At 33.4% G+C, this 27,887-nt stretch overlaps 1 protein-coding gene across 2 annotated transcripts; it reads left to right on the top strand.

Annotated features, from left to right (window-relative positions):
- Positions 1–2,222: 2,222 nt before the first annotated feature.
- Positions 2,223–14,114, top strand: LOC130805500 (uncharacterized). Of its 2 annotated transcripts, none has more exons than XM_057670279.1 (14): positions 2,223–2,418; positions 3,248–3,358; positions 5,599–5,726; positions 5,872–6,025; positions 6,108–6,217; positions 7,439–7,522; positions 7,615–7,663; positions 7,747–7,838; positions 9,214–9,346; positions 10,573–10,652; positions 10,721–12,171; positions 12,349–12,462; positions 12,570–13,519; positions 13,777–14,114. In XM_057670279.1, the coding sequence occupies exons 2-13, from the start codon at positions 3,266–3,268 to the stop codon at positions 13,139–13,141; spliced, it is 3,060 nt and encodes a 1,019-aa protein (XP_057526262.1). In that variant the 5' UTR covers positions 2,223–2,418; positions 3,248–3,265; the 3' UTR covers positions 13,142–13,519; positions 13,777–14,114. The 2 variants fall into 2 exon arrangements, with proteins under 2 accessions (XP_057526262.1, XP_057526259.1); XM_057670276.1 differs by having other exon boundaries at positions 2,224–2,418; positions 10,721–12,183.
- The last annotated feature ends 13,773 nt before the right edge of the window (positions 14,115–27,887 follow it).

Raw genomic sequence — 27,887 nt, 5'->3', positions numbered from 1 at the left:
AAAATTTAGAGAGGATTAGTAAAAATAACCATATCATTGGCGGAAGATTTGGTGTTAGACACAAAAATGACAGAAGAGAAAAGAAGATGCATGAATATAACATTAAATGTAGCGCTTTTTGCTCTTGCTGTGCTTAGGAAAATGAAACAATTTCTTTTTGAAACACACATAACTTTCTCTGCATTCTTTTTTTTCAATTTTTTTTAATAATTAATGAAAGATATGGATTGGATTAGGCTTGAGAATCGTCTCTCAAGAAATAAGTTGAATATGAAATGAAGATAAAAAGAAACGGGCACTTGGGCACTTTCTTCAACCAAAGCTAGGCTCACGAACCCAACCAACCCTGTTAGGCTCGTGACCATATCAAGACAGCCATGGTCGCTGCCCATGCACAACAAAATGGCCACCAAAAAACTACAACAAATAAGCCTATTGTGTACACTAGTAGCTCAACGCGGCAAAGCCACTGTGGCCTTGTCACTCGTGTCGTCTTTATGGGGTATAAATTTGCAGATTTATATAAAATTTGAAGAGAAATTTCAATCATCAAATGGTCATTTTGAATTTATGCTTCAAAATTAGGCGAAAATATTTCATTATCATGTAATTTCGGTTTAGAATTGTTTAATTGTGAAACTTTATAAGTTTCACACGAATTAAACAATGCAAAATCTAGGGTTATTCATCGCAAAATTAAATTAGGCGGAATCATTCAAATTTGGCCATAAAAACAACTATAAAATTGTTCAATAATACAATTTAAACAATCAAAATTCGAACTAAAAATCATACCTCAAATCGAATTTTGGTGTATTAATTTTTTGAATAAAGGTCTTTTGGTCAAAAATTACAAATAAAATATAATCAAATTTATAAATTATTTGAGCATTTAATAAATTATTATAAGCATCCAATACACTAAACTAATCGTATCATCCTTTATTTTAGCATCTGTATACAAAATAATTATTTTGCAATAATTAAAATCAAATTTAAGTATTTAGTCCAAGATGATTAAAATCGAATTTTAATCAAGCAGTTGTAATCCACATTTAATCTCTCCTACTTGAATCAAAATACTAAAATTCATATTAAGATATGCAAGAGGCTAACTGAAAGCAATGTAGGACTTTACATGCGTATAACGAAATTGTAAGATATAATTTTACTTCTAAAATAGGATCTCATGCATATAAGAATACGAATAAAGTATATGAAAGGATCATACCCTCGTAGCGTAAATTCCACCAAGCAATTGGGTATGAACGATATGATATATGTGAAGATATTGAGAACGTTGATTGTCGTATCTCTAATGTTAGTCCACAAGCATCAAATAGATACCACACGTGCTAATCCAAAATAAGAAAACCTCTTTTATCATTACATTTTAAGTGGAGTATGTGCAAAGAATATTAGAATGTTGAAGAGTGTCATTTGATGTACATATACATGCCAATATATACTAGTTCATCAAAACTTCTCACCTTCCCAAAAAAAGCTTATGTGTTACATTAACATGTCATATTTACGATGATTTTTGAGATTTCATACTTATGGTGACTTAATTTGTGTTTTAATTCACTAATCAACATACACATGAATTCATGTAATAAGCTCTACACAATAGTGACCCAATGAACATCCTATTTTATTGTACTTTTATCTAAATGATACTTATATATGTGACATCATAAGACTCGATTATAATTGTAGTAAACTAAAACCTACTAGATATAAAATAATGAATTTCATAAAAATAAAAATAAAAATAAAATAAAGAAGCATTAAAATATTTGATAAGAATGTAATAACACATAAAATTAAACCTTCGACTAGAATGAAATGAAGGAGTATTAATTACTCCCTCTGTTTTTTTATGTTCTTCTCATTTACTTTTTGTACAGTTTTCAATATAAATTTTAAACCTCAATATCTCTAAATACACATAATAAAAAATTTTAAAAATACATAATAAAAAAGTATATATTAAGATAAATCTAACGATATCTTACATGAATATATTTTATATCTAAATAAGTGTTAAAAACATTAATTAAAAAATTTATCTCTCCTTAAGGTGAAATATTCGTAAGGAGTGTATTAAATATTTGGGATAAATAAAATGATGATTAGATAAATCAATACATTAATAATAATAATACTCCATAATAATAAAAAAAATAATCCCCATTGGAGCTTTCAGCTTCCTGTATGTATGTTTCTGTCTCCGTCTAGTATCTGGAGTAAAAAAGCCGTATTTTTTTGTTTCTCTCTCCTCCTTTTTCCCTTCTCACTTCGTATGGTGTTTTTTTGTTTCTCTCTCATCTTTTCCCATCTCGCGTTTCTCATCCTCTCCCTATCTTCTGTTTCCCTTTTCTCTTGCAGATTCATCGTTTTTCCGATCTCTGCACAGTAAGTTCTTCTAGACTTTTTCACTTCATTTCTTCTCTAATTTTCCATCAATTTCACTTTTTTTGTGATTTGATTGATTTTTGTAAGATCCTTAATTTGGTGGAGTTTTTTAACTTGCGATTTTTATTGATGTATAACCTAAACTTAATCTTCTTTTTATTTTGATTTGATTATTGTTTACTTGTTGCATGCCTTACAAGGTTTGATTTTTAGGTTTTTTTTCTATGTTTTTCTGTTGAATCTTTCGTTTGATTGGTTGTGTTTTGCTCGAATTCTTCATTTGGATCTCTGATTCTGGTGCTTTACATTGTTAATTTTTACTTTCCGGATATTTTGTTTATTTATTTTAATTCATTGGTTGGGTTCTACTGTTGGCAATCAGTAGCATTGGGTTGGGTTTTAGTGTCTGTTATAGATTTATGGATTTTTTTGGGGTTTTTTATCATTCATTGGGTGATTAGCATCGCCTCATCCTCAATTGAAGGTTTATGATTCGGTTTTTGGAATTGAATTTACTGGTGGGAATTTAACCTTTTTGAGATTGAGTTGGTGGGAATTTTATCATTCATTTGGTGATTAGCATCGGCTCATTCTCAATTAAAGGTATGTAGTTTAGGTTTTTGGAATTGTAGTACTGGTGGGAATTTAACCTTTTTGAGATTGATGTAATGTGTATATGCATGCACCCTGTTTATGTTGGCGGGGTTATTGAATTGTTTTTCATTTCATTTGTTTAATCTTGCTTCTGCCCAATGTAAACTTGTATGCCTTTTCTTTATTATTATTATTTTGTTGTGTTTTGATTGATTATGTTTGCATTTTTGATTAGATTTCTCGCAAATCAACCATGACGGATGAGGGTGAGAAGACCTGTCCTCTTTGTGCCGAGGAGATGGATTTTACTGATCAGCAATTGAAGCCGTGCAAGTGTGGCTATGAGGTAGATAGTTGTCTTCTTATCCATTGCTTTTAAAGTTGCTTCTTGTTTTGTTAATTGCTGTTTGAATTTTTTATTTTTATTTTTGAGGATGAAGTTTTTGAGTGATCTGGTGAAACAATTTTCAGTGATACTTTCAATTCTGAAATGTAGCACTTAGGTTATTTACTAAGGGATCCAAATCGGAAAGAGATTGGTGTGGTTTCCTGGTTGGTGACTTTAGGGCTGAGAAGTAACATTTCTAGGTTTCCTAGGTTTTGGGGATGTTGTATTTTCTCCATTATCCGGCATTAATGTCTTTTTAGGTGGACAATAATATGGACAATAATCATTTTGAGCAGTAATGATTCATGAATCATGATATCTTTATTATATTTAGGATTTTTAAGGCGTATGCTAAAATTGATCCATGAGCTACAATAAATTAGTCCACACCCTTGTATCATAGATAGCACCAATCTCCGACCTGGAATGTAGTGAGTTCAACCCAGATTGGGAAACAAACTGAACAATTCATGTTGCTGAGTTGCAAATTCCAAATGGGTTTGTCGACATCTTTGTCCCTTAGGCCTTATGACATCTAGCATGTAAGAGGTTGTTTGGTTGCCTCCTATGTTACTCGAACTCTTCATTTTGCTTTATGTACCCGTGTCCGATCCTTGATGCTCGGACATTGGTATGACATTTAGACATTTCATTTTTGGCGTTAAATTGTATATTTAGACGTATCCTACACTTGGACACGTACCGGTATCCTACATCAGTATCCGAGTCTAAGTAACATAGGTTGCACCTTATTTCCCTTGGAATTTTTATTTCCTAGGAATTGCTTTTTGAGTAGTTGCTTGGTTGACATTTTTGGGCAAGCATAGAGATTAACAATTCCTTTGAAAAAGTGTTGATTCCTTCAAAGTGTAGGAATTTAATTACCAAGGGATGGTTGGTAAATACAAATTCCTATGTCTGTTATTTTTCGTGCTCATCCAAACGAGAAAATATAATTTTTAGGAATTTGACAAAGGAAATACTTGCTAAGGAAATTGAAATTCCCATTGAAATTTAATTCTTGTGTCAACCAAATGAGCATCAATCTTCAAGTATCTATGTATTATTGGCAAAAAGAAAAAGGGTATCACTTTAGCCTCTATAGAAGAGAAGAAGAAATGTACCAATGAAAAGGCATGGCAAAATCTAGGCTTCAAGATGACGCCATCAGAGAAAAGGGGAGAAAGACCGTAAAGAGGCCTAGAGAGAGATGATGGAGCAAAATGCCAGTCATTCTTGTTTTTTTTTTTTTTTTTTTTTTTTTTCGTTTCTTTCCTCTTTATTATACTCTAATATCCTTTTTTCAAAAACCCTTTCGTGTGCTGTACAGTTGCTTTTTCTTTTTCAATAGCGTTTAGGATTGGACTTTCCTCCAATTAATCAATGGGTCTAGTGCACTACTAATACTTTATGGAATTACCATTTTTTTCTTTTCTCAAATCTCTTTTTCCTTGGTATGCTCTTGGCTAAAGTTTAACTTTCTTTTGGTTAATGTGGAATTCATTTATCTTGTTGAATTATTATCAGGAATCCCATTTTTTGGTTTTGAATATATATATATATACTCACACACATATTTATAGATTATACATCTAATCATAGTGCAAAAAATGAATTGCATTTGACCGTGTCATAAAGATCTTGGTACAAAACTTTGGTTTTAGTCATGGTAACGGGAAATGGCTTTTGTAGTTGTCTTGGTTTTGTCGCATTAAACTCAAAAAACTTTTGTATTACGATAGAAGATATTTCGCATCATACTAAAAGATTTTAGAGCTTACCATGGGGTAAATATAGGCTGATGCAACTTGCAGAATCATCAGCATTGATTACAAAAGCTGCCTCACGATGTTTACTGCAATTGTGATCGAAATTGTATACACACTTTTTTCATACTCATTTATCCCGAGTCACTATGAGCATCAATCCACTCTCCTGTTCCCATCTATCGAATTTTATAGTATCGTGACAAAGTCCACTTTTCTGTCTCTGTCTCTGTTGAAATTCTAGTTTTTTATATTGCTGATAGGTTGTGCATCTTTATCATCATCATAGTTTTCTCTATGTAGTCGGAACTGGGAACTAGTTCCTGTTGTTGATTTACTCTAAACTCACTTTTCCTTGTTAACATTAAATTTTTCTTGTGAAATAATTGCTGTTATGATTTTTATTAAAAAATTGATTGTGCTTGTATGCAGATTTGTGTCTGGTGTTGGCATCAGCTCTTGGACATGGCTGAGAAAGATGAGTCAGAGGGACGCTGCCCTGCTTGCCGTACTCCATATGACAAGGATAAAATTGTAGGGATGGCCGAAAACAATGAAAGGTTGTTCTTTTAGATAATTTGGTGTGCCATAGTTAAAGTTGCTAATGCTTTAGACACTATGTAACTCCTATACTGAACAAATACGAATGAATCAAACTTGTCTTTTGTTGAATGCTTTTTGATTTGTTCATGTATTTTTGATCAGATTGTTTGCAGAGATCAACATGGAGAAAAAGCACAAATCACAAAAAGCAAAGACAAAGACTTCTGAAAGCAGGAAGCAATTGAGTAGTGTTCGTGTTATTCAAAGAAATCTTGTCTACATAAGTGGCTTACCACTTAGTCTTGCAGATGAAGATGTGAGTTGTATTTCTCTCTTGATGTCAACCATTTGGGTTGCTACTTGCTAGTATGGTGGTTCACTTATCACTTTTTTGACAGCTTCTTCAACATCGAGAGTATTTTAGCCAGTATGGGAAGGTGTTGAAGGTTTCCATATCCCGAACTTCTGCTGGCACCATTCAGCAGTTTGCCAACAATACCTGTAGTGTGTAAGTTGAACCAATTTTTTTGATGATTAGCACTGTTTCCCACTTGTGGCTTTCATCTGTTTATTTTTTCTTCTGTGATTCTTTGAATTTTTCTGCATGTTTTCTCTTTGCTTTGGGTAAAGTTGATTCCAATTTTTAGTTTTAAGAGGCGCGAGGCGCACCGAGGCGCAAAAGGTCCTTTTCCCGAGCCGCAAGGCAAAGGCGCATGCTTTTTGTATGCGAGGCGCACACTTTCACTAAGAAGCTCCAAAATTAAATTCATACATATGTAACACTTAAAAGTTAAAACAACATGAAATTCACATTATAATAACATATAAGTAAGCTTAACGCTACTTAAGCATATAACGTCCTACGATAACTCGATAATTTGATAACATAGTCTTGAGTTAACAAAAAAAAAATAAACCGAAACAAAGACAAAGGTAAAGAAAAAAACTGTGGTTGTTGATGCTTGAAATGTTTTGTGACACAGTTAAAACAAACACTTAAAATGTAAATCAGAATCATACGTCAACCAATGAAGAACTTCAAGGTTATTTTTTCTCGCTCCATATTTTGCTTTAGGACCAAAAAGAGGGTATATTTTGCTTTCCTCAATAAACAACTAAGAATTGGTGCTGCGCCTAGACTCAAGGATGCATTTAAGTGGTTGCCTCTTAGGGCCTCACGCCTAGGCGCACCTCGGGCGCGCTTCATAAAGCACAGCTTCTATTATCGATGAATGTGATCATTTCAAATTTGGGTCTTCATATGGGAGTGGATTATTGTTTCAAGGATTGTGCAATGAGCTAGTATTTCAAGGATTGTGCAATGGAACATTTCATATGGGGGTATCGCAATTTTTATAATAGTTATAGGGTTTCAAAATGTTTCTAGTATATTTCATGTAACTATTGTAAAGAAATCATGAATTTATTTAGAATAGGTGTTACAATTTAGAGCTTAAAAAGTTTTTTAAAATTTTCAAGGCTTACATGAATTATGGAAGGAGCTTGATTTAATTTCTTCCAAACTTAAGCTCAACAATCCTTCGGTGGCTGTCCATTTATGGGGAGTAATTTATGCTGTGCTATTTGAGCCTTGTACGCGCGTTGGATTTGAGTTATAGATAAGAATGAATTCTTGAAAGCTGTAATGTTCTGTGTACTGGCCCCTTATCGGTTGTATGCGTTTCTTTCTTATCTGTTGTATGCATATCTTTCTCTATTTTGTTCTCAGATATATTACGTACTCAAAAGAAGAAGAAGCAGTTCGATGCATTCAGTCGGTACATGCATTTATTTTGGATGGGCGACCTTTGAAGTAGGTTACTATTCATGGCTTAATGAACTTCTTAGTGTTTTTTTTAATGATATTGTGTTTCTAGTATTGAAGATGATATATTTTTTATGCAGGGCGTGCTTTGGAACCACTAAATATTGCCATGCATGGCTGAGAAATTCAGTATGATGAATTGATTGAATTTCGTGACAGCTTTTTCTGCTGGCATATTCTGTTTCTCATGAAGTTTACTTGCTTTGCTGCAGCCCTGCACCAATCCTGATTGTCTCTACTTGCATGAGATTGGTTCACAAGAGGATAGTTTTACAAAAGATGAAATAATATCTGCTTACTCAAGGTATTGATACACCTGTAGGCTGTGGTTACCTGAATTGTGCTGTGTTGTTCTTAGACAAGTCGATGATGTTTATAAGACTTTTGGTTTGTTTGTTGATTTTATATAGCTTACTGTCTAACTTAGCGTTTTTCTATGGCATTTTTGGTATCTTGCTTGGCCTTGATAGCCTTTCTTGTTTGAGAGACAACAACATTATGTTACCTAGTGCCCACTTAATTGATTCCCGACTAAGGGTGGAGGGGTGGACGTATGGGGTCTTATCCTTGTAATGATTGGCTTCTTCTGGTTCATCTTTGTTTTTGAGACACGGTGCTTGAATAAAATTAAAGCAGAAAATGAGATGAATTAATACTTTTGTGATGGAATAACCCTTAACCATGTAATAATAACAAAGAGGTTATTTTTGATTGACTATTGATTTTAGCGACAAAGTGCTTGATAAAGTTGGAATCTTATAATCAAAAAGGATCCAGATTGTATTGGGTTGTTTGTAATGCAATCATTGCCTCTTATAAGATAAGATCTGTCTAAGTTGGTTGTGAAGTCCATTTTATTGCTGAAGGCTCTGTTGCTTCTTGGTTCCATGGTTACTGATTATTTAAATAGTTTATTTTGTCAGAATGCTTCTAATCTGACAACTCTGGTGGGGTTCTAGGGTTCTTGCATTAATTCATTTACTTGTTTGCTCTTTGATTTAAACCTGTTAGTTATACCTGTCTCTAGAAAAGAGGCTGAATTTTTCGTAAGGAAGTTCCTTACTTATTTTGAATGCTATGTAACGTATATTTTGAAAGGAAGTAATGTGGTAATAGAAGATATAAAATATGGAATGAAAAAAGTGAAACTTAAATCGTTTGCTGTAAATCAAATCCTGAATTTTTACTACTACTACTACTACTTGCAGATCAGTGAAGCATTTACATTTAAGTTGTTTCTAGATCTTTGAACATGTCAATTTTAAATGTGGGAATACAGGATCCAGTTAGGTTTCTCAAATATCTTTTATTGTTCTCGCTAATTTGTAATTGAAGGATGAAGTTAGTGTAAAAGTGGTGCTGTAGAACATGATAAAGCAAGTATCACTTATTTGCAAATAGAGTGAGGCCTTAGTGGGAGGCCTATTTGCCGATAGAAGGAGCTCTATGTTTCAGGAGCATTTGTAGTAGGAATTTCCTACTTGAAGATGCGTTGCTTTGTTAGACTAATTGTTAACAATTTATAATGAAGTATATCAGGATATGAAATGTGTAATATGGATTTAGAAAAGTGCTCTTTTGCAATTCAGATAATTTGGTTATTTGTGGACTCTTATGTGATTTTGAAGCTTTATTCATGGGCTTGAATGTTCAAATTTGACTTTTCTTTCTCGGTTTAGAGTTCAGCAGATTACTGGAGTTACAAATAATATGCAACGGCGTTGTGGGAGTGTTTTGCCTCCTCCGGCGGATGATTATTGCAACAATAGTTCTGCTATAATAGGGAAGCCAACTGTAAACACTTCTTCAAACGTAAGACCTTTTGGTTCAGTGACCTTATTTTCTCATTCTTTCTTGATAGATTAATATATCTGACTGTGCTCTAAATAAGAATTTGTTGTCGTGCTATGACAGTTTGGTGGTTTATGGTAGTTCCTTGTATGAAACAGATAAACGCTGTTTATATTTATGTCATCCATAATACAACAGTAGGAGATGAAGAATAAGATAAAAATTGCTTATATTTATTGTTTGTTGAAAAGCTAGAGGACCCACGTGGTTCTTGCCCGCCCAAACGTGAGGGCCTGAGTTCAAAATATTGAAGTTGTCAACCAACATTTGGGATTTATGAGATAGTAGTCAGCGGAAAGTAATAATTACTAGTGGTTTGTGCACCGACACTGTGTTTGGATGTATGGAAACTTTGTTTGGATGGAGGGAAACGTAGGGAAAGGAAGGGCAGGATTTAGAAGTATGAAAAATCCTTTGTTTGGATAACTAGAGGGGAGAGTTAGGGATTTGGAGGGATTTTAACAATTAATCATGAGTGCAAATTTTGAATGATTAATTTTCAGATGTAGGATGTAGCAGTTTTAGGTTTACATCTATTAGTGATTGATGTTATACCTTTTGTCTTTCCTCAATGTTTCATTACTTATAATTGTGCAAAAACAAGGCTGCAATCACATCTTACTGACTTATTGCAAAGGGTTTCATAATGACTGAACAGGCGATATCTGTATCATAAATCATAAAGATTTAATTTAAAAAAATTTGGGTTTTGACTAGTTCAAGGGATGTTTTTTGTTTTGGAATGACAACTGCATCTCTGTTATTGCATCTCACGACCAAAATTTATGTGCATGGTATTGCCTATTTTGATGTTTTTTTCTATAAAATGTGAGTGGTTGTCCATGGCTTGAGACGAAGTACTTGAAGAGCTAAATAGATTTGCTTCAAGCGATTTGCCGTTGGGGGCTAATTACAGCAGTTTTTTCCTGTGTCCTAATTTTATAATTGACCAACCTTTGAATCTCTGTCTTTTTTTTATTTATTTTATTTATTTTTATTTTTTATCATCATTGGGTATCTAGTTATATCTTGGAGATATGTAACTGGATTCCTAAACGCTCCTGCCAAACTTTGTCGGGTTATGTCTGTTTTGAGATTCTTATAGCCCTTGGTATGAGATGTAAAGTGTGTGATAGTCACTCTCCAGCGCATTCGTTTTTGTCTCTGATTTTGTTGATTGGTTGCAGAATACAACAAACTGTACCAGAAGTTTATCGCCCAATAGTAGTTCTGGGAGATCTGGTGTGCTGCCGGCAGCAGCCTCATGGTATGTAATGTTCTGTTCAGTTTATGATTTTGTGTTGGTTCAGTGTTTTTGATTTATGTTTGTGTCAGGGGAGCACGTGTTTCCAATTGCAATCCTCCAACCGTGAGCTCTGCTTCTTCAAACGGATCAACCAAGCAGAAGGCTGAAACACTTAATGGTCTGCCAGTTCTTGGTACATTGGTTTCTGGCTCTGTACAATCTTCCAATTTTGCCAGTGATACTGGAAAGAAGCAGGTGTCTAATGATGAATCTCATGCAGAACAAACTAAACTTAAAATAGAAATTTCAGATACAGTGAAGCAGCATGCTATGAAGTCTCGGAAAAATGTTAAAGAAGGATCCTTTGCAGTTTCGGGTCCTCCATCTGAGAAGTCTTCTTTACCAGCTATGAGTAGTGTTGTAGACGGTAGTGGACTGCTTTCCTATACAAATTCTGTAGATGGACAACCAGGTTCCCCCTTAGAAGACAAGGGGAATAGTTCTGTAATGGATGTAAATATGCATGAAGTATGCTCTGAGATATCGTCTATTAGTATGGACAAACAATTAAATAGTGAAGAGGTTATTCGTCTTGAAAGTTTGAGCTTGAATGGTTTCTTGTCGCCTAGGAGTCAAGGTTTACTGCGGCATGATTCTGAGAAGCTTGAGGAACACTCATCTTTGATTGCTTCTAAAGAAGCTACAACATCCGTTGATTCTTTGGCTGCTCTTAATGAAGTGTCTGATTTGAGGTCAGATACTCGAGAATTGACTATACAAAATTTGACTTCTGAAACAGAAGATGATTTTAACAACCAAAGACTTCGAGATGCCATAGTTGTCAATCAATCAACAACACCCATGTCATCTCCGCTTCATCTTTTAAGCCATTTAAGGCTTCCTTTACAGCCGCAAACTGATGCTGATTCTGCAGTAACTTATTCAATTAATCCTCCTGTAAATAGAGTATCTAATGAAAGTTTGGAAAGTAATGTATCTGGTGCATCTGTTACTTCAAATGGGTTCCTAGACCATTTTTTCAGCCATACTATGGACCAGGATAGTTCTATGCTATTAAAAGCTGGTCAAGGGAAACATTTAGAAAGTTTTGATGGCAAGCTTATAAATTTTGAGCCTCAGCCTGCTCTAGATATGGGAGAGAACAACATAATATCAAATATTTTGTCACTGGATCTTGATTCTTGGGATGACTCTTTGACATCTCCACAAATTTTGGCCAAGTTGTTGCGTGAAACAGATAAACAAGAGGGTCCTGTCAAATTGGCTGGTTCTTCCAAAGGTCAAAATAGCGATCAATCTAGATTTTCTTTCGCCAGGCAGGACTCTAGAAATCATTTCTTTGACATTGAGTCTTCACTTGGCAATAGTGGCCAAATGGCAAGGAATCCCTCTTTTGGAGAGGAATTTCTTGGGAGTAGAGGCCAGCATTTTGAAAGAATTGGGAATGGTTTTGGATTTCCTCATTGCAATTTTGAGTCTTCAGATAATATGACAAGTGGGCATTCCATTTTTCCATCTAGTAAGGTTTCTTGTGAGTACCTAACATACTCTGGAATTTTCTTAGTTTTTGGAATATGTAAATTGATCATTTTGTTACATAAGAAACTAGTATGTCATTGTACAATGTTGCTGGACTTGAATGTGATTCTTGTGATTTCTTTGTGACTTTTTATTGAATTGTTTGTTTGAATTTCAGTTCCTAGGTCTCAGATATCAGCTCCGCCTGGGTTCTCTGCACCAAGTAGGCCACCACCTCCTGGATTTTCTACACATGAAAGAGGTGATCAGTCTTTTGACATATTTAAGTCTGGTAAGTGATCCCACTACTCTTCGATATTTTCTATTTTTTTAACGTTTGTCTTCTTGATAATTAGATTTTTTTGAAAGTTTAATATTGGCTTTTGTTTCCCTTCGTAGGTAATCACTTGGTTGACGCATCTTCATTCTTGAGAAACCCATACCAGGCATCACCAATTGGAAACATAAATATTACTGATGATATTGAATTCAGTGATCCAGCAATTTTGGCTGTCGGTAAAGGGAGGCTTCCTGGCGGGCTTAACAATTCATCTCTAGACATGAGGCAGACTTTCCCTGTACAGCAGCCTGTATTTGAAAATGATTCAAGAGTACAGTTATTGATGCACCGATCTCTTTCACCTCATCAGAACCTTAGATATAATGATGTTAGGGATAATCTTTCTCCACTAAATGACACCTATGGCTTTGCCGCACAACAAATGGATCAGTCTCAAGCTAGTAATCATGTCTCATTTTCACAGTTTTCACTCCAACAGCCTAGAAATCCTGTAGTCTCTAATCGCTCTTGGGATGGTTGGAGTGAACTTCAGGGTTCAAATGATGTTGGCATAGCGGAGCTTCTTAGAAATGATAGATTGGGAATAAACAAACTCTATGGGGGTTATGAAGATGCCAAGTTCCGAGTGACAAATTCCGGTGATGTATACAACAGGAGTTTTGGGATGTGATAACCATCCTAATTCTTTTGGCTTAAGTGCCAGCATCTGTAGATGGAACAGATAAATATCGTGTTTCAGAGGATAACCTATTGCCTGGGGCCGACATTCTTTTCTGTTGGCTTATCTCTTTTGGCAGCTGACAGAGGATCAAAATATTTTGAAGCTGGCAATTGGGAGGGTGCTGATGATGATATGTTGTGGGGCACGCTTAATGGATGATTGCATACCGTGTCTTGAGATTGATTCATGTGATGATATGACATGGATTCCAACTGGATGTCAGCTTTGTGTTTAAGGATATTTTGCTGGTATCATGTTTTAGATTAGGCGGTAAACTGCACATGTATGTGCTTGAAGAGGAAGACAATCCTCCTTGTTTAGTAGCAGGTGATTTTCTGTGTTGCTCTGGTCCCTTTTTTTGATTTATTCTTATTGGCTTACTTTTCGTTTATATACTTCACTACTATCTTTCTCGCTTTAGACCGGTTTATTCATAAAATAAGGTTGGAAGTGATGATTGGACAGGATTGTTAACGACTTGTGTCTTCCACCTATATTGGTTTGCTACATATGCTACTTATGAATGAAAAATGTAAATATGTTCCATTTTGAACTTACCTTGGATGGCTCTTTCTTCATTTCAGGTTTAAGGCTGCTTCAGGGTGGACAAAAGCTATAGATGTTGTATTGTCTGGTGCTGTGTAAGATCATCCTTTGCTGTCTGCCGCCCCCACACAGACTAATGCTCCTAAATTCTGTGAGTGAGATGGAATACAATTTTTTTTCCCTAGGTATTACAGTTTTTAATAATTATGTTGATGATATAAAATATACTCAAATTAGTCTTATACTCTTATGTATTGTCAGTGAGCCTTTTTTTAAATTTCTTTTGGCAATCTATTGTACTGAATTGTTGAAAGAGGAGTGCAATTATTATTTGCTCATCAATTATTGATTTTATTTTGCGGCTGTCTTTTGTTCTTGATGCATTTGCCTTCTGAGCGAAGTTCCTTGAAAGCCGACTTCCCTGCTGATGATGTGTTTCACAAGTATACTTCTCTTCAAAGTTTCTATTGAATTTATCCCAGTTTTGTGTTTCAAGAAATCGGTGTCATTTCATCAGTTGTAATAGTTTTAGCATAAAATTGTCGCCCTACAGGTGATGCATCTTGGATCAACTATCGGATAACCTTCAAAGTTGTTTAAGTGAGGTCCTTCGTATCGTTTATTAGTTTTGCAGTTCACTAACATTAAGTCACAAGTTGGCCATGGTAGGTATATTTAATTTTCTTCATGTTAAAGTTTTGATTTTTTACAAGAAAATCTAAATCAAAAATGCCCAGTGCGTTGAGAAGCTAGATTTGAGCCAATATGCTGGTCGTTTTTTTCGCTGTTTTACAAGATGACCTACAGGACCAAGTACCTCTCTCTGTAATGACTAATGACAATGGTAATGCGGTGACATATTTTCTTAAATGGGACGTTTTAATCTGAATTTTGTACTTCGTGTTTTCTCATATATGCTCAGTCTTTGTGTTGTATGCGCTCTATATTATCATTGTTTTCCTTCGTTTTAAAATACTTGCACCAAATACATTTTTGCAGTTTAATGCATTTGTCGGATCGTATATATCTAGAGTCATACATAACTAAAAATTATAAAAAATTGATATTATGAAAATATGCGATGAGACAAATAGAATAAGAATCAATCTAATGCATTTGTCAGATCGTATATATCTAGAGTCATACACAACTAAAAATTACAAAAATTTGATATTATGAAAATATGCGATGAGACAAATAGAATAAGAATCCATATGACTATGTTCTTTTCTCGTATAATAGCCGAAATAATAAATTACCATGGAATGATGAATAGTGCAAACGTTAGTTTGGTGCAAGTAATATGGAATAGAGAAAATATTTATTCGTATTTCTAATTTTATCTAGAGTATACTTCTTTCGTTCTGAGTGACTGCTATATTACTGTTATTTATACTATTTATCATTCAAGCTTATTTTATATATTGCGGCTGATGTGTAAGAAAAAATATAGGCAAGTGAGATCTTGTTTGAATCATCTAATTACTTACTTTCATAATATTAACTTTTTATAATTTTTAGATGTATATAGTTTAATATATAAATAATCAAAATAACACATTTTGATTGCGTAAAAAGTTAAATTTACTAAGTATAGGGGAACGGAGGAAGTACAATGTACATAAGACAATTATAAATTTTCTTTGAATAATTCATCATACTCCATCTCACTAGCATCTCATTTTATTTTTACACTATTAATAAATTGCTTTTTATTTGTATTTTTTTTTAATCTAAATGAGATTTTATTTGCTTCGTCTTGATTTTAATATTATCGATATTATTTTTTTTTATAATCAAAAGCATTAACATCAAAATAGTACATTGACATTTGTGTTAAATAAGACGAATTCTTTATTAAGACCGTTTCACCATGAGACAACTTAATATGAGTTGGCCTAATATTAATTAAAAAAAAAGAAATAATTATCAAGTATGCCATGTTCGGTTATATTTCGATTTGCTTAATTAATTTTTTTTAAAAAATTATTATACGGGCTGCTTGTTTGGGCTCGTCTTACTGTGAGACTGTGTCATATAAGACTTTCTAGTAAAATAAAGGAAAGATAATAGTAGGATGGAGTGGAAAATTTGAAAAAAATAAGATTATTTAATAACTTTATTCCAAAAACAAGCTTCGTTCAAACTTTTATTCCCAAAATAAGCGTCCTGGTGTAAATTTGCTCTTACTAACAGCGAATTATAACAAATGGTCAAAATTTTAGTCAAGGGATATGTCGCTGTTACTAACAGCGACCTAATGTTTGACTGGTCAACAAGGTCAAGTCGCTGTTAGTAACAGCGACTTCATGCGTGTTAAATTTTCCAGTTCTCCTTCTTCCTCATTTCAGTTTACTTCATCATTCAACCTATGAGATCTCTCTCTTCTTTTCACCATTAAAATCAACTTCAATCCTTCAATTAATATCATCAAATTTCAAGTTTCTACTACTAATTAGTTCTGTCATCTTCCTACATTCACTTAAGGTACTAGTTTTTTGTATTTATTTTCTTTTTTCGGAAAATTAGGGTTCACAAATTCTTAATCAACTTTTACATAAATGTACGTTCATAAACTTGCAATTTACTACTTATTGTTGATCTACAGCTTATTGAGGTACCTTTTTATTATAAATTTTTTAGTTCTTGTTGTTTTTAAAATGTATGTCATTTATAGTGGTCATATAATATCAAACTCTATGAATATGTCAAATATACTTGTTATTTGCCTTGATCTTCATATTGAGGTTGTTTGTTCATGAATTTAATGTAGAAAATGTTTTAGTTTAATGTAGAGAATGTTTGAATGCAAACCCTAAATTTGAGTTTAATTTAGAGAATGTTTGAATGCAAAACTTAAATTTAATCAATGTTGTTATGTAGTATATATTTATGAACTAGATGGTGATGTTGATTTTGTACGTATAGTTGTAGAAATGGCTTCATTTCGTGTGATTGTTGTATGTTTTTGGAATGGTTCAATTCGATCAAGTAGTAGCAATGTAAAGTATGTTGGGGGAAGACGTAAACTGTTTGCATGCAACTCAAACATGGATTTGAATGAATTTAAATATCTTATATGCTCTAAGATTGGCATTGACACTACAAGAAAAACTGTTAACGTAAGTTTTAAGTACAATATGAGTGGAGAATTGTTAGCTCTTCCGGTTGAGGATGAGGAGGCTATAGATGCAATGTGGGAGTACTTATAGTCTATCTCTATTCCTTCTTTAGAGTTATATGTAGAAGAGGTACCCCTAGGGAATCAAGATGTCAATGTTGTAGAAACAAATGCATTCCTGAATGTAACTTCTTTTGCTCCTTCTCATACGCCCTTCCCTACCCAAGAAACCCCAAATCCCATTATGCCATCTTCCCCTTCTCCTTCTAATGAACCCAATCAACTTCAAATTCAAGTCTCAAATGATGATATTTTTAACTTAGAAGATACAAATGAGCCTTGGGGTGATGTTAATTGTAACACCCCGTAATTTATCGGGTTTAAAAAGAAAATATAATAAAATAAAATAAATAAGTAATATTAAATTATATTATTTTACATAGATAATTATAAGAAATAAAGTAAGTTAAATTTTAACTGTAACACGTTTTATCGCGTACGATGTTATTGCGTGACGTTTCTTTTCTGTTTTAACAATAATATAATAATTACTTAATTAATTAATTAAAAAAAATAGGGGAAAATGAAGGGGGGTGGCCGGTTGTGGAGCATGGGAGGAGTCTTGTAACTCCTCTCATAATTGTGTATTATGGCACAATTATGATCATTGTCTTAAGTTGCCTATTAATCCTTAAGTTTCCTTTGATTTCATAACCATTCTAACTTTTCAAGAGCACACAAAAATTTAGAAAAAAATTCTCTTCCTTTGCCTTCCTTGTTTAGGCACTCCAAAAGAAAAAAAATAAAAATTTGTTGTTCCATTCAATCTTTTGATCAAAGGGGTAAGTTTAATTGAATTGTTAATTATAAATTTTATATATCAAATTTCTAAGATAGATTATATTTTATGTATGATGATATCCTATGACTTTTAGGAGGATTGAGTATTTTCTTTTGTATATGTAGTTTTCTCAAATAATCCTTTGATAAACTTTAATTTGTTAAAAGGATTAAGTTATGTTCTTTCAAAAAAAAAAAAAAAACTCCTTGAATCAATATTCTTTAAAAAAATTTAAATTTGTTATAAGAATTAAGAATTTAAGTTTATATTGAGATTTAAATAAATTTCTTTTATGGTCTATATTTCTCTAACAAGATTTCAATTTGTTAGATGAAATTTAAATGTTATAGATCAAGTAATGTAGTTATCCAAGAGTTTATAAATCCTTTAGCAAAATTTGATTTGTTTGAAGGATTGTGTTTATATATATGTCTTGATTTAAAAGGGTGAATTGGTTTTATGATTCTCTACAAAATTTTAATTTGTTAAGAGAATTAAGTATTTAATTTAATTATCATAATTTATGAAAATTTAAGTTTCTTGAAGCATTTTGTGGATGGGCATGTTCTTTTTTATTTGATGACTCATATGCCTTGTTGATGGTGTTTTGTGTATTAATATATGTGTGAAAATATAAAGTGGTTGTGTGATAGGAAAATTAGTCTTGTTTGTTTATTTTGGTAGTTGCGAATGTGGCCTTGTTAGAGTTATTTTGGTCATGAGATTTAAAGGGTTAATAATTTGAATAATGTATATAATGATAATAATAATAATAATAATAATAATAATAATAATAATAATAATAATAATAAAATAAAATAAAATAAATTCAGGCAGCAGCAGTTCTGCCTCGGTAATGGTGCCGATCCGGAAACGTTAGTCGTGTTCCGTTGTTGTTTTATGTACCGATGAGTTAAAAACTCGTTAAACGCTTAAAATAATTAAAAATAGCAATTGGATGTTAGAAATTATGAAATTTGGTACCCAAGGTAATTGACACGTTCCGGACGCAGTGGCGAAGTCGGATTTTCCATTTGAATTTTCTAAACTGTCCAAACTGTCCATTTAAGTTTCTGGTTAGAATTTAAAGTTTGGAACTATTGGGTATTGGATGAAAACATTTAAAATTATCAAGTCTTAGTAATATTTTAATAGTATGGAGTGGATTAAATGTGTAAACACGTTCTGATACTTGATCGTTTTGTGTGTGTTATTAGGACCTCGATTCATAAGAGGGCGAAATTTCTATCGTGAATAAACATCGTTTGGTTGCAGCGTTTAAAGGTACACACTTAGACCATATTGTTTATGTGGTTGTGCAAGTAGTGTTGTTTCATTTCTAATCGAGGCATTGTAAATCACATAAGGATTAGACACTTCAAATAATTTGAAAGAAATTAATTGGAAATTGAGAATGTATGTGTTTGTCACTAAAGGGGTTGACGTTTGGTTGTATTATGTTACCCAAAGGGGTTAACATATTGGTTTGGATTATTACAATTATTGTTCCCATGATAGTTTTGGATCATTACGGTCACCATGGGGTATGCATACTTTAGCCTTTAACGACCCGAACAGGACGAGCAACGTCTTAGGTCGGTGGTTGCCTTAGGATTAGCTCTCCCAAGTGTATTCCTCCAAAAGATTTGGATTTATACTTGAACGACCCGAACAGGACGGGCAACGTTACAAGTTGAAGATTAACTAATAATGAATGTATTAGAGCCTATGCATGCTAGGATAAACACATTGCTTGTTTTCAACCTGTTTGACATTTGTATGAAGTCTCTGACGTGTATTGGATTGTTTCTTTGGAACCTACTGCGTGTTGTCATACGACGACTAGTAGGTTGATTGCAAGTGGGCACTAGAGTGAGGCCTCGATTTAGATTCCGTAATCATCAAGACTATGCTTTGTCTTTTGTATTTAGATTATGAATAGAAAGAAACTCCGAATTTATGTAACAAAAGATAGAGTTGTTCTCTTTTCGCTTTCGTCAAATTCCTTTAGTTGATCTAGAGGCCAGTAGGCTCTCGAGTTGTACCTAAGAACTTCCGCTGACTATTTTCTTTCACGCTCGTACTGTTTTCTGTTTTAGATATATTTCTTTATCGACGGAACGTTGATGATCCTAGAGAAGACTTTTCTCTAGAGTCCAAAGAGTGAACCGGAATTTGTATTTTCATATGGATTTCCGGGTCACTTAAATCGGGCCGTTACAATTGGTATCAGAGCCAACGTTCCTTAGATGATAAAGGAATAAACAACCTTAGTAGAGAGTTGGGAAGTAGTCCTTGGGACGTAAATTTGTTGGTATGTGTTTGTGTTGTATGTTGTTAGGTGATAAGTAATGTTTTATTTTTGTTCTTTCGTGTAGAATCAAGAAATATGAATAAAGGAAAGGCACCTATGGACCCACACACCCCCAGTGACTCTAGGGAAATACCGATGTGTAACCTAGAGACTATCTGGAGAGAAGTCTCTAATGATGATATTTGGAGAATAAGGGATGGTGAAAGTATCCGGGATTATAGGGAAAGGATGCTTATGGTTAAAACAAAAGCTGATAGAGTATGTTATGATTTAGATTTGGACCTCAATAAGTTGCATCATTTGTCCGAATCTAGGAAAAAGGTAGAACCAACACGAGGGGAGCCTAGTGGGGTTAGGCACAAAGAAGGACCCTTAGAAGGAGAAGAGTTTGATAAGGAGGAAGAAGACCCCGAAGAGGAAGAAGTTATGAAAGAGGAGGAGCCCTATGAAGAAGTTATGGGGGTTGTGTATTAAGTACTGAAAATGTGTCAGCTGGACACATTCATTTGAGATTTTCCGTGATTAACAATCTTATTAGAAATTGTGTTACTGAAGACCCTTCAATTAAGGTCTCTGTGGTGCGATAAATGGTGAAAGACCAATTTGGTGTCGAAGTGACCTATAAGCGGGCATGGTGTGCTAAACAGCAAGCCCTTCTCTCCATCTATGGGACATGGGAAGATTCTTGTCCTTTTCTTCCACGCTTCTTGAAAGCAATGTAAGTTTCTAACCCCGGGACTATAGTTGAGTGGTTCTTTAAGGAAGATAATGATGTTGGTGTGTACGTCCGTCCTAGTATTAGAACTTTCCAACGTGTGTTCTGGGCTTTTAAACCTAGTATTGAGGGGTTCAAGTATTGCAAACCCCTTATTGCCATTGACGGAACACATTTGTATGGTAAGTATCGCCATACGTTGTTAACTATGATTGCTCAAGATAGGAACAAGGGAATCTTCCCGCTTGCCTTTGCTTTGGTAGAGAAAGAATGCATAGCCGCTTGGTCTTGGTTTATGGCGTGTGTTCGTAACCATGTGATGCATAGTCCAGGTTTATGTGTTATTTCCGATAGACAAGCGGACATTCTAGCAACCATGGAGGAGCCGGAATGGTACAGGGCATCCCGCCGCTGTGTGACACAGTGGCGCATCTCCATCACAGCTCACGCAAGGGTCGGGAGCCCAAGAACTGATTGGAGATCAACAAGCGCCATATAGCTCGTTGGGATCACAGGCTGGAGCTGCTGGCCCAAGGTGCGCCGATCGAGGCTGTAAGCGCACCTACTTAGGCGGATTACATGTCGTGGTTCCTCTCCATCACTCGTCGATGGATGACACCACGAGGTATCATCGCGGCAGCCCAGTACGTTCTCGCAGCACCGACGATGACACACTTTGTAAGTATTCTTCAACGTTGATTATTATCCATAGAACTTACATGTTATACATTTCATTAATACTTCAGTCTTAATGCAGGCATAGACAATTGCATCTGTCATCCGCTCCACTCAAGAGGAGCCTGTACGGGAGATTGCCCAAGGCATACTCCGAGGGACACAGTTTCAGCACTTCATTCCAGAAGTCGTTGTGCCCGACACCACTATAGACGAGCAGAGGTCGTCTCCTCATCATGCCGACGTTCATCTTGAGGAGGTAGACTTAACGTGCCCCGACTATGTTGCCGGGTCCTCACAGGGTGCTGGAACATCACAGTATCAATCACCTCCCCTTCTCGAGCGTCATACGACGGCCTCTTACTATCGTAGGAGGCATCGTAAACTGTCACAGTTAGACAGGGTACAGGAGGAGGATTAGCATTAGTATACTGTTTGTATATATTGAACATTAGTGACATTTTGTATATATTAAACATTTGTACATATTAAATATTTGTAACATTTGGACTTTTGTGTATAATTTGTAATATATATGTAGATGTATATATTTTTATCGTATTATCACACGTTTATTATGAATGAAATGATGTTAAGTACTCAGAGTTTTCGGTGATGAATCATTCCGCCAAGAATGCAGTATGAATTTAATCAAAAACAAACAGACAATCATATTAAATAGGGAAAATGCTCTCAAAAATTCAACACAATTTCATTCATGTTCAACGAATCCATATCAAATTACATAGTTCATTCGTTAAGTTAAACTACCGCCGTTAACTAATATTGCTTCTTCAAGTTTCTCATAATTCTTTCAGTCTCTTCTTTCCTATGTTCCATATCATCTATTTGTCTCTAGAGATTCAATACCTCATCTTTAAGCTCTTATTTTTCTTTTTCAAGCGATTTGGTACCCTTCGGAGCAACCCACCTAAAGTACGTGCATCCGATTCCTTCATCCAAGTAGAAAGGACAAGCAACAAAATCACGGCCAGGATCGACGTCGCTCCATTCTGTATTAATCTCAACTTCATAACCACAATCACAGAGCTCTTCAATAGAATGCTCCTGTGACATCTACGGAACACATATGATATAGTAACATAAGTAAACATTCAAAATAATATTAACATTTATAAATTGAGAATAATACTAACATAATACTTTATGTTACCTCAAAAATCGATTAACTAGAACAAGAATGATGGAGTTTGGATACAATGAAGTAGGGAAATGATGGAGTTATTTATAGAACATATTAACAACGGCTATTTTCAACTTCATAACGGCTATTTTTCAATTTTACAACGGCTAGTTTAAATCATACAAAAACGTCAATAAAAGTCAAATTTTAGTCAAGTGTCAAGTCGCTGTTAACAGCGACTTAATAGTTTGACCAGTCACCCATTAAGTCGCTGTTAGTAACAGCGAATTGGACTTGGACTAAATTTTTGACCATTTATTTCATTTCGCTGTTAGTAAGTGCGAGTATATACCAAGCCTAGGTTTGGAGGCAAGGACGCTTATTTTGCAAATAAAGTTTGACCGAAACTTGTTTTTTGAATAAAGTTGTTAAATAATCTTATTTTTTCCAAATTTTTGATGGAGTGAATATATCAGACTTTAGATTGGTGAAAAGATTTTATATATAACTCGAATGTAAAATACTTTTGTCTCGACAGTTATTTTATAAATTAGTATATTATGGTTTAGGAGCGGATGGATATAAGGTGCGGTGGATGGAAATGGGGCAGAGTGGATGAATATGAGGTTGGGTATGTAAGATTTCATATCCATTACCTACCCCACTACCAATAGCGGGTTAGACTTTTCATACTCACCCCATCCCACTATCCACCAAATTATATTTGTACTTGCCCCAATTAGAGTGCAAGCAATTTGAAACTTATAAAGTTATATGGCCTATCATCCCTAGTTTTCATAATTGTATCTACAAATTCAATCGATCATTAGATCTCATAAAACTTCCTTAAATTCTTTTTATATCATTTCAAATGTTCTATTTAGTTCTATGTAATGCACTAGGTCACTCCTTCATTCTGCTTTTTACCTTTGTTAAAGGTTCATTTTGAATTGTACGCTTGCTAATACGCTAATTCAATTCTTAAATTTTGAGTTGTTTAGCAAGCTAGGAATGATAAATGGACAGGGGAGTATTATATGCCCTAGCTAAAATTTGCATACCCACCACTTATTCACTATTCATAGCGGATATAATTTTCATACACATACCTGCCAACCTAGGTAAGCATTTAAATCCATTTCCATTCACTATGGCCAACTAGATAAACCCATCATAGGTATACCCACCTTATAGCCGCCATATAATCACTTATAGTCCGCGTTATATGCTTCATAAAATTGTAATTCTTCACAAATTTAATTATACATTTAATTTTCTTTAAATAATACAATGTAATAAATAAAAATAATATTCTTAATTTTTTTTTCAATAGTAATGTACAAAATCGATATTAAGTAATACATTGTAGATATAATACGAACGAGTATGAGGCGGGACGGGTGGATATGGGTGGGGCAGGTTGATATGTGGCGGGGTGGGTGGATATGGGTCAGGTAAGACTTTATACCCACCAAATTCATACCCATACATGTCTTAACTAGGGCGGATGCAGTGCGAAACTCGTATAATTTTTCCTACTTGCCATCACTACTATAGGTAGTAATGAAAAATTGTGAACAAAAAATTTGTTATGTTAAAAATTTCAAAACCATGAAAATAAATAATACATATCATAGAATTTACAGAATAAATAATTTTCATCACCACCGTTTAAACAAGAAACTAAAAGAGCTGTGAGTGAACATACCAATATATTTAAAACTAGAATTAGGAACCAGGAAGTGAGAGAGAGGTTAGGGGTTGCTCCATTATCTCCAAAGCTGCACGAAAATCGGTTGAGGTAATTCGGTCATGTGAAGAGAAAGACCGCTGCCGCTCCTGTGAGAATGGTGGAAAGCCTTATAGTAGAGGGTAAGAGAAGTCATGGTAGACCTAAGAAAACATGGGTGGAGCAATTAAAAATCGACTTGGGTGAGTTGCACCTCTCTGAGGAATTGACGAGCGATAGAATTAGTTGGAGGCGTTATATTCGTGTGTCAGACTTTTGATAGTCCTCTTTCATTAACCTTTTTGGCACTATGTATTTTTGCCTATCTATTTCCTTTCTTTTTTTCTCCTTACAATCATATTCTAGTCCAGCTTGTTTTGTATTTGCAATTTTTCCTTTTATCTTGATGCTTTCATCTCATGTTGCAGAACTCTTTCTACCTGTGGGTCTTATTTGATTGCATGCATTTCTCCTGCCCTCTCCCTCAAGTGGGTATGAGTATGATTTGTCCACTACCACTTTTCCTAGGACCCTGATATTGTGCGAGATGTTGGATTGATAACCATGACCATATAAAATTAGAACTTAAAACAATTAGTTTCTAAAGTTTAGAAGGCCACAACATAACCTTTTGATGGATGAGGCCAATTTTGGAATCAGAATTAAAGTAATTATATTATATCAAAGTAAAAGTAATGTAACAGACTCAAAATTCTTAATATTAATCTTCCGATTAATTATTCTGAATTTTCAAATCAAATCTCTAATCCTTTGATTATCCATTTCAAACCATCTTTAATTCCTAAATCTTTTCCGATTTTGTAATTTCTTTCAAATATTAAACTTTAAAATAGTATTTTGTTTAAAATCTTTTTATAAGCACTAAAATATTATTTTATTATTTTATAGTACGAAAAGTAAGTTTTTATTATTATATTCACGATTTTGTAAAATATTACTTTTTAACCTTCTTCCTTAAATTAACATTACTACTTATTATTTAACCTTATAATTTTGATATAATTATTTTATACATAAAAATGAGTCGTATTTTTATTATTAACATTAAGTATAGTTTAAGCAAAATTTTAAATAAACTACATATTTTCATGATCAAATTTACCCATTATTTTAAAGTATATTCACTTGTAGATATTAGAACAAAATTTTGATGAACCAAAATCCTTTCTATGGTAACCCATGATGATGTTCATCACTTATACAAGCTATCACCGTTTCCTTACACAAGCTAACCTTCTTCTACACTCCAAACTCTTACACATTCACTTACACACTCCAACTCTTACACATTCACTTACACACTCTAAATCACTTACACAAGTTAATCTTCTTCTATACTCCTAACACTCTTTTTCATACAATCTAATGAACTACAAAGTTGCCCAAACCCATTATAAATACCCCCCTTAGCCATGAGATCACTTACACCACCATTATCAAATCTTTCTAACATTCTTTCTTATATTTTCACTTCATTAAGATCTTACTACATTAATACCTTTATTAATTGAAGAAATTAAAGAACATGGAGCTTAGAACACTCTTTACTTAGCTTAAATCATCATCATTATTTTGGGAGTTGGGATTAATTATCTTTGGAGCATTATTATCTATCTTGGAGGATCTTATTTCTTATTATTTTTCTAATTAGTACTTAGTACTAATCCTTGGTGTTAGTATGGTATAACTTCTTACCCTACTCTTTTTGTGGAATTTTACATTATATTTACTTTATAATATGCAAAGTATGAAATATGTTGATATATTTTAGTGGAAGTTAGTTTAATGAAATTATGATCAAGATTATATTAAGTATGTGTATGCTAAAAGTATATTTAGTATGTTAATCTAATAGTCTTTGAACAAGTTTAGGAAGTTGAGTGCAAAATTATATTCTAGTGATATTAAGCATGATTCATGTTATAAACTAGTACTAGTATATTTATGAGTTATGTGTTACATTAGAAATGTTATTATATTTAAGAATGTATTTTATGTTAGAATTTTGTATTAATATGTTTATGTTAGCCTTCAAACTAGTTTATAAGGTAGTAAGTTATTTTATGAACGTATTTTACTAAGTATGATTATATTAAGAATATTGTTATTATACTTTATTATGAGATTTAAGTTTATCCTTAAAGTTATAGTAAATTTCTAAGTTATTGTGTAAAGTTTTTATTTTTTTATTTGTTTTTTTTAGTGGTTATGTTAATTATTTAAATCTTGAATTTACTATAATAAATTAAATGAAGTTGTTTTATTAGTGAAAAAAAAGGCCCTGAAATACTCATAGGCCATTCGACCATTATCATATTAAAAGAAAAAGGGTTTGATTAATTCTTTTTTATATTATTATAAGCTATTTTGTGATAATATTAAAATAAAATCTTAAAAGTTATTTTTGAGAAAGCTTTATAAGTTATTAAATATTGAAGTGATTTTCTTGAATATATGAGATTTCATAATTAAAAAAAATAATAATAACTTTTGTGACATTTAATTATTTAGTACAAAATAATATTTTATCTGCTAACTATTTGACCAAAATTTATATAAAAAGATGTAAAAGTATTTTTAGTAAACTTGTTCTTAAACTATGTGTGAAATATTGATTTTTTGTGAAATTATAAGCTTTATTTGTTTTATAACTAGAATGTTGATTTTCGCGAATCTAATAAGTTTACTTGTTTTTCCAAACTTGAAATAATTATTTTTTTGGTAAACTTGTTGAATTTTGAAAACTTATCCAAAGGTTGCAGTTTAACTTGAATTTTAATTAGAATGTTTGATTTTGTGAGGAGAATAAAGTTTTATTTATTTTAAAGTTGGAAATTTTGATTTTGGGAACTTATTTCAAGAGAAATAGATTTTAGTAGCTACTTGTGGAAAATACTAATTTGGAGACTATTAATAAAATATTAAGTTATTAGTGTGAATTTAGTGAACTATTAAAATAAAGTTATAAATAAAATTTAATGTGTAAAAATTAAGTAATGAACATATAAAGACGTAAAGGTGAATTAAACGTTATGATTAAGAATTATATTAAATAAATGAAGTTACCACTTAGGTTGGTCAAATTCAAATTCAAAGTCAACTTGGAGTAATAAAAATGTGATGTACTTGTGTGAAATGTATTGATTGAATGACCCTGATAGTAAGGTAATGTCGAACCATGGACTGGCATGTAAAATCCCGGCGTCCGTGTTGGCCGGCACGTAAAATGCGGTGTAAGACAGGGGGTTCGCTACCTATCCTGTAGAGCTCGAGCATAAATATTGTATTGGAGGGGTGACGACTCCCACCACAGTTAGGGTTTAGGACTACGGTTCTCACCTAACCAGACCCTTACATATATCAGGTTTCATATTGATGTGCTTGTTGATCACTGATAAACTTGATTAGTGTTGATGCTATGATGCATGGTACGGTTATGAGTATTAACCAAATGAACTTACTCAAGTGTTAAGATTACCGAATTGTATAAGTGGCAGTAACGTACTTCTGTCAAGATCGAGAATTGTATCTTAATGACTTAAAAGTATGTAACAGAAAAAGAACATGGTAAAAATATACGGTGGTGTCA

This window comes from Amaranthus tricolor, chromosome 1, assembly GCF_026212465.1.
Source record: "Amaranthus tricolor cultivar Red isolate AtriRed21 chromosome 1, ASM2621246v1, whole genome shotgun sequence".
Taxonomy (NCBI): Eukaryota; Viridiplantae; Streptophyta; class Magnoliopsida; order Caryophyllales; family Amaranthaceae; genus Amaranthus; species Amaranthus tricolor.
The sequence above is the reverse complement of the archived record's forward strand: the minus strand, read 5'-3'. Positions and strand labels throughout refer to the sequence as shown.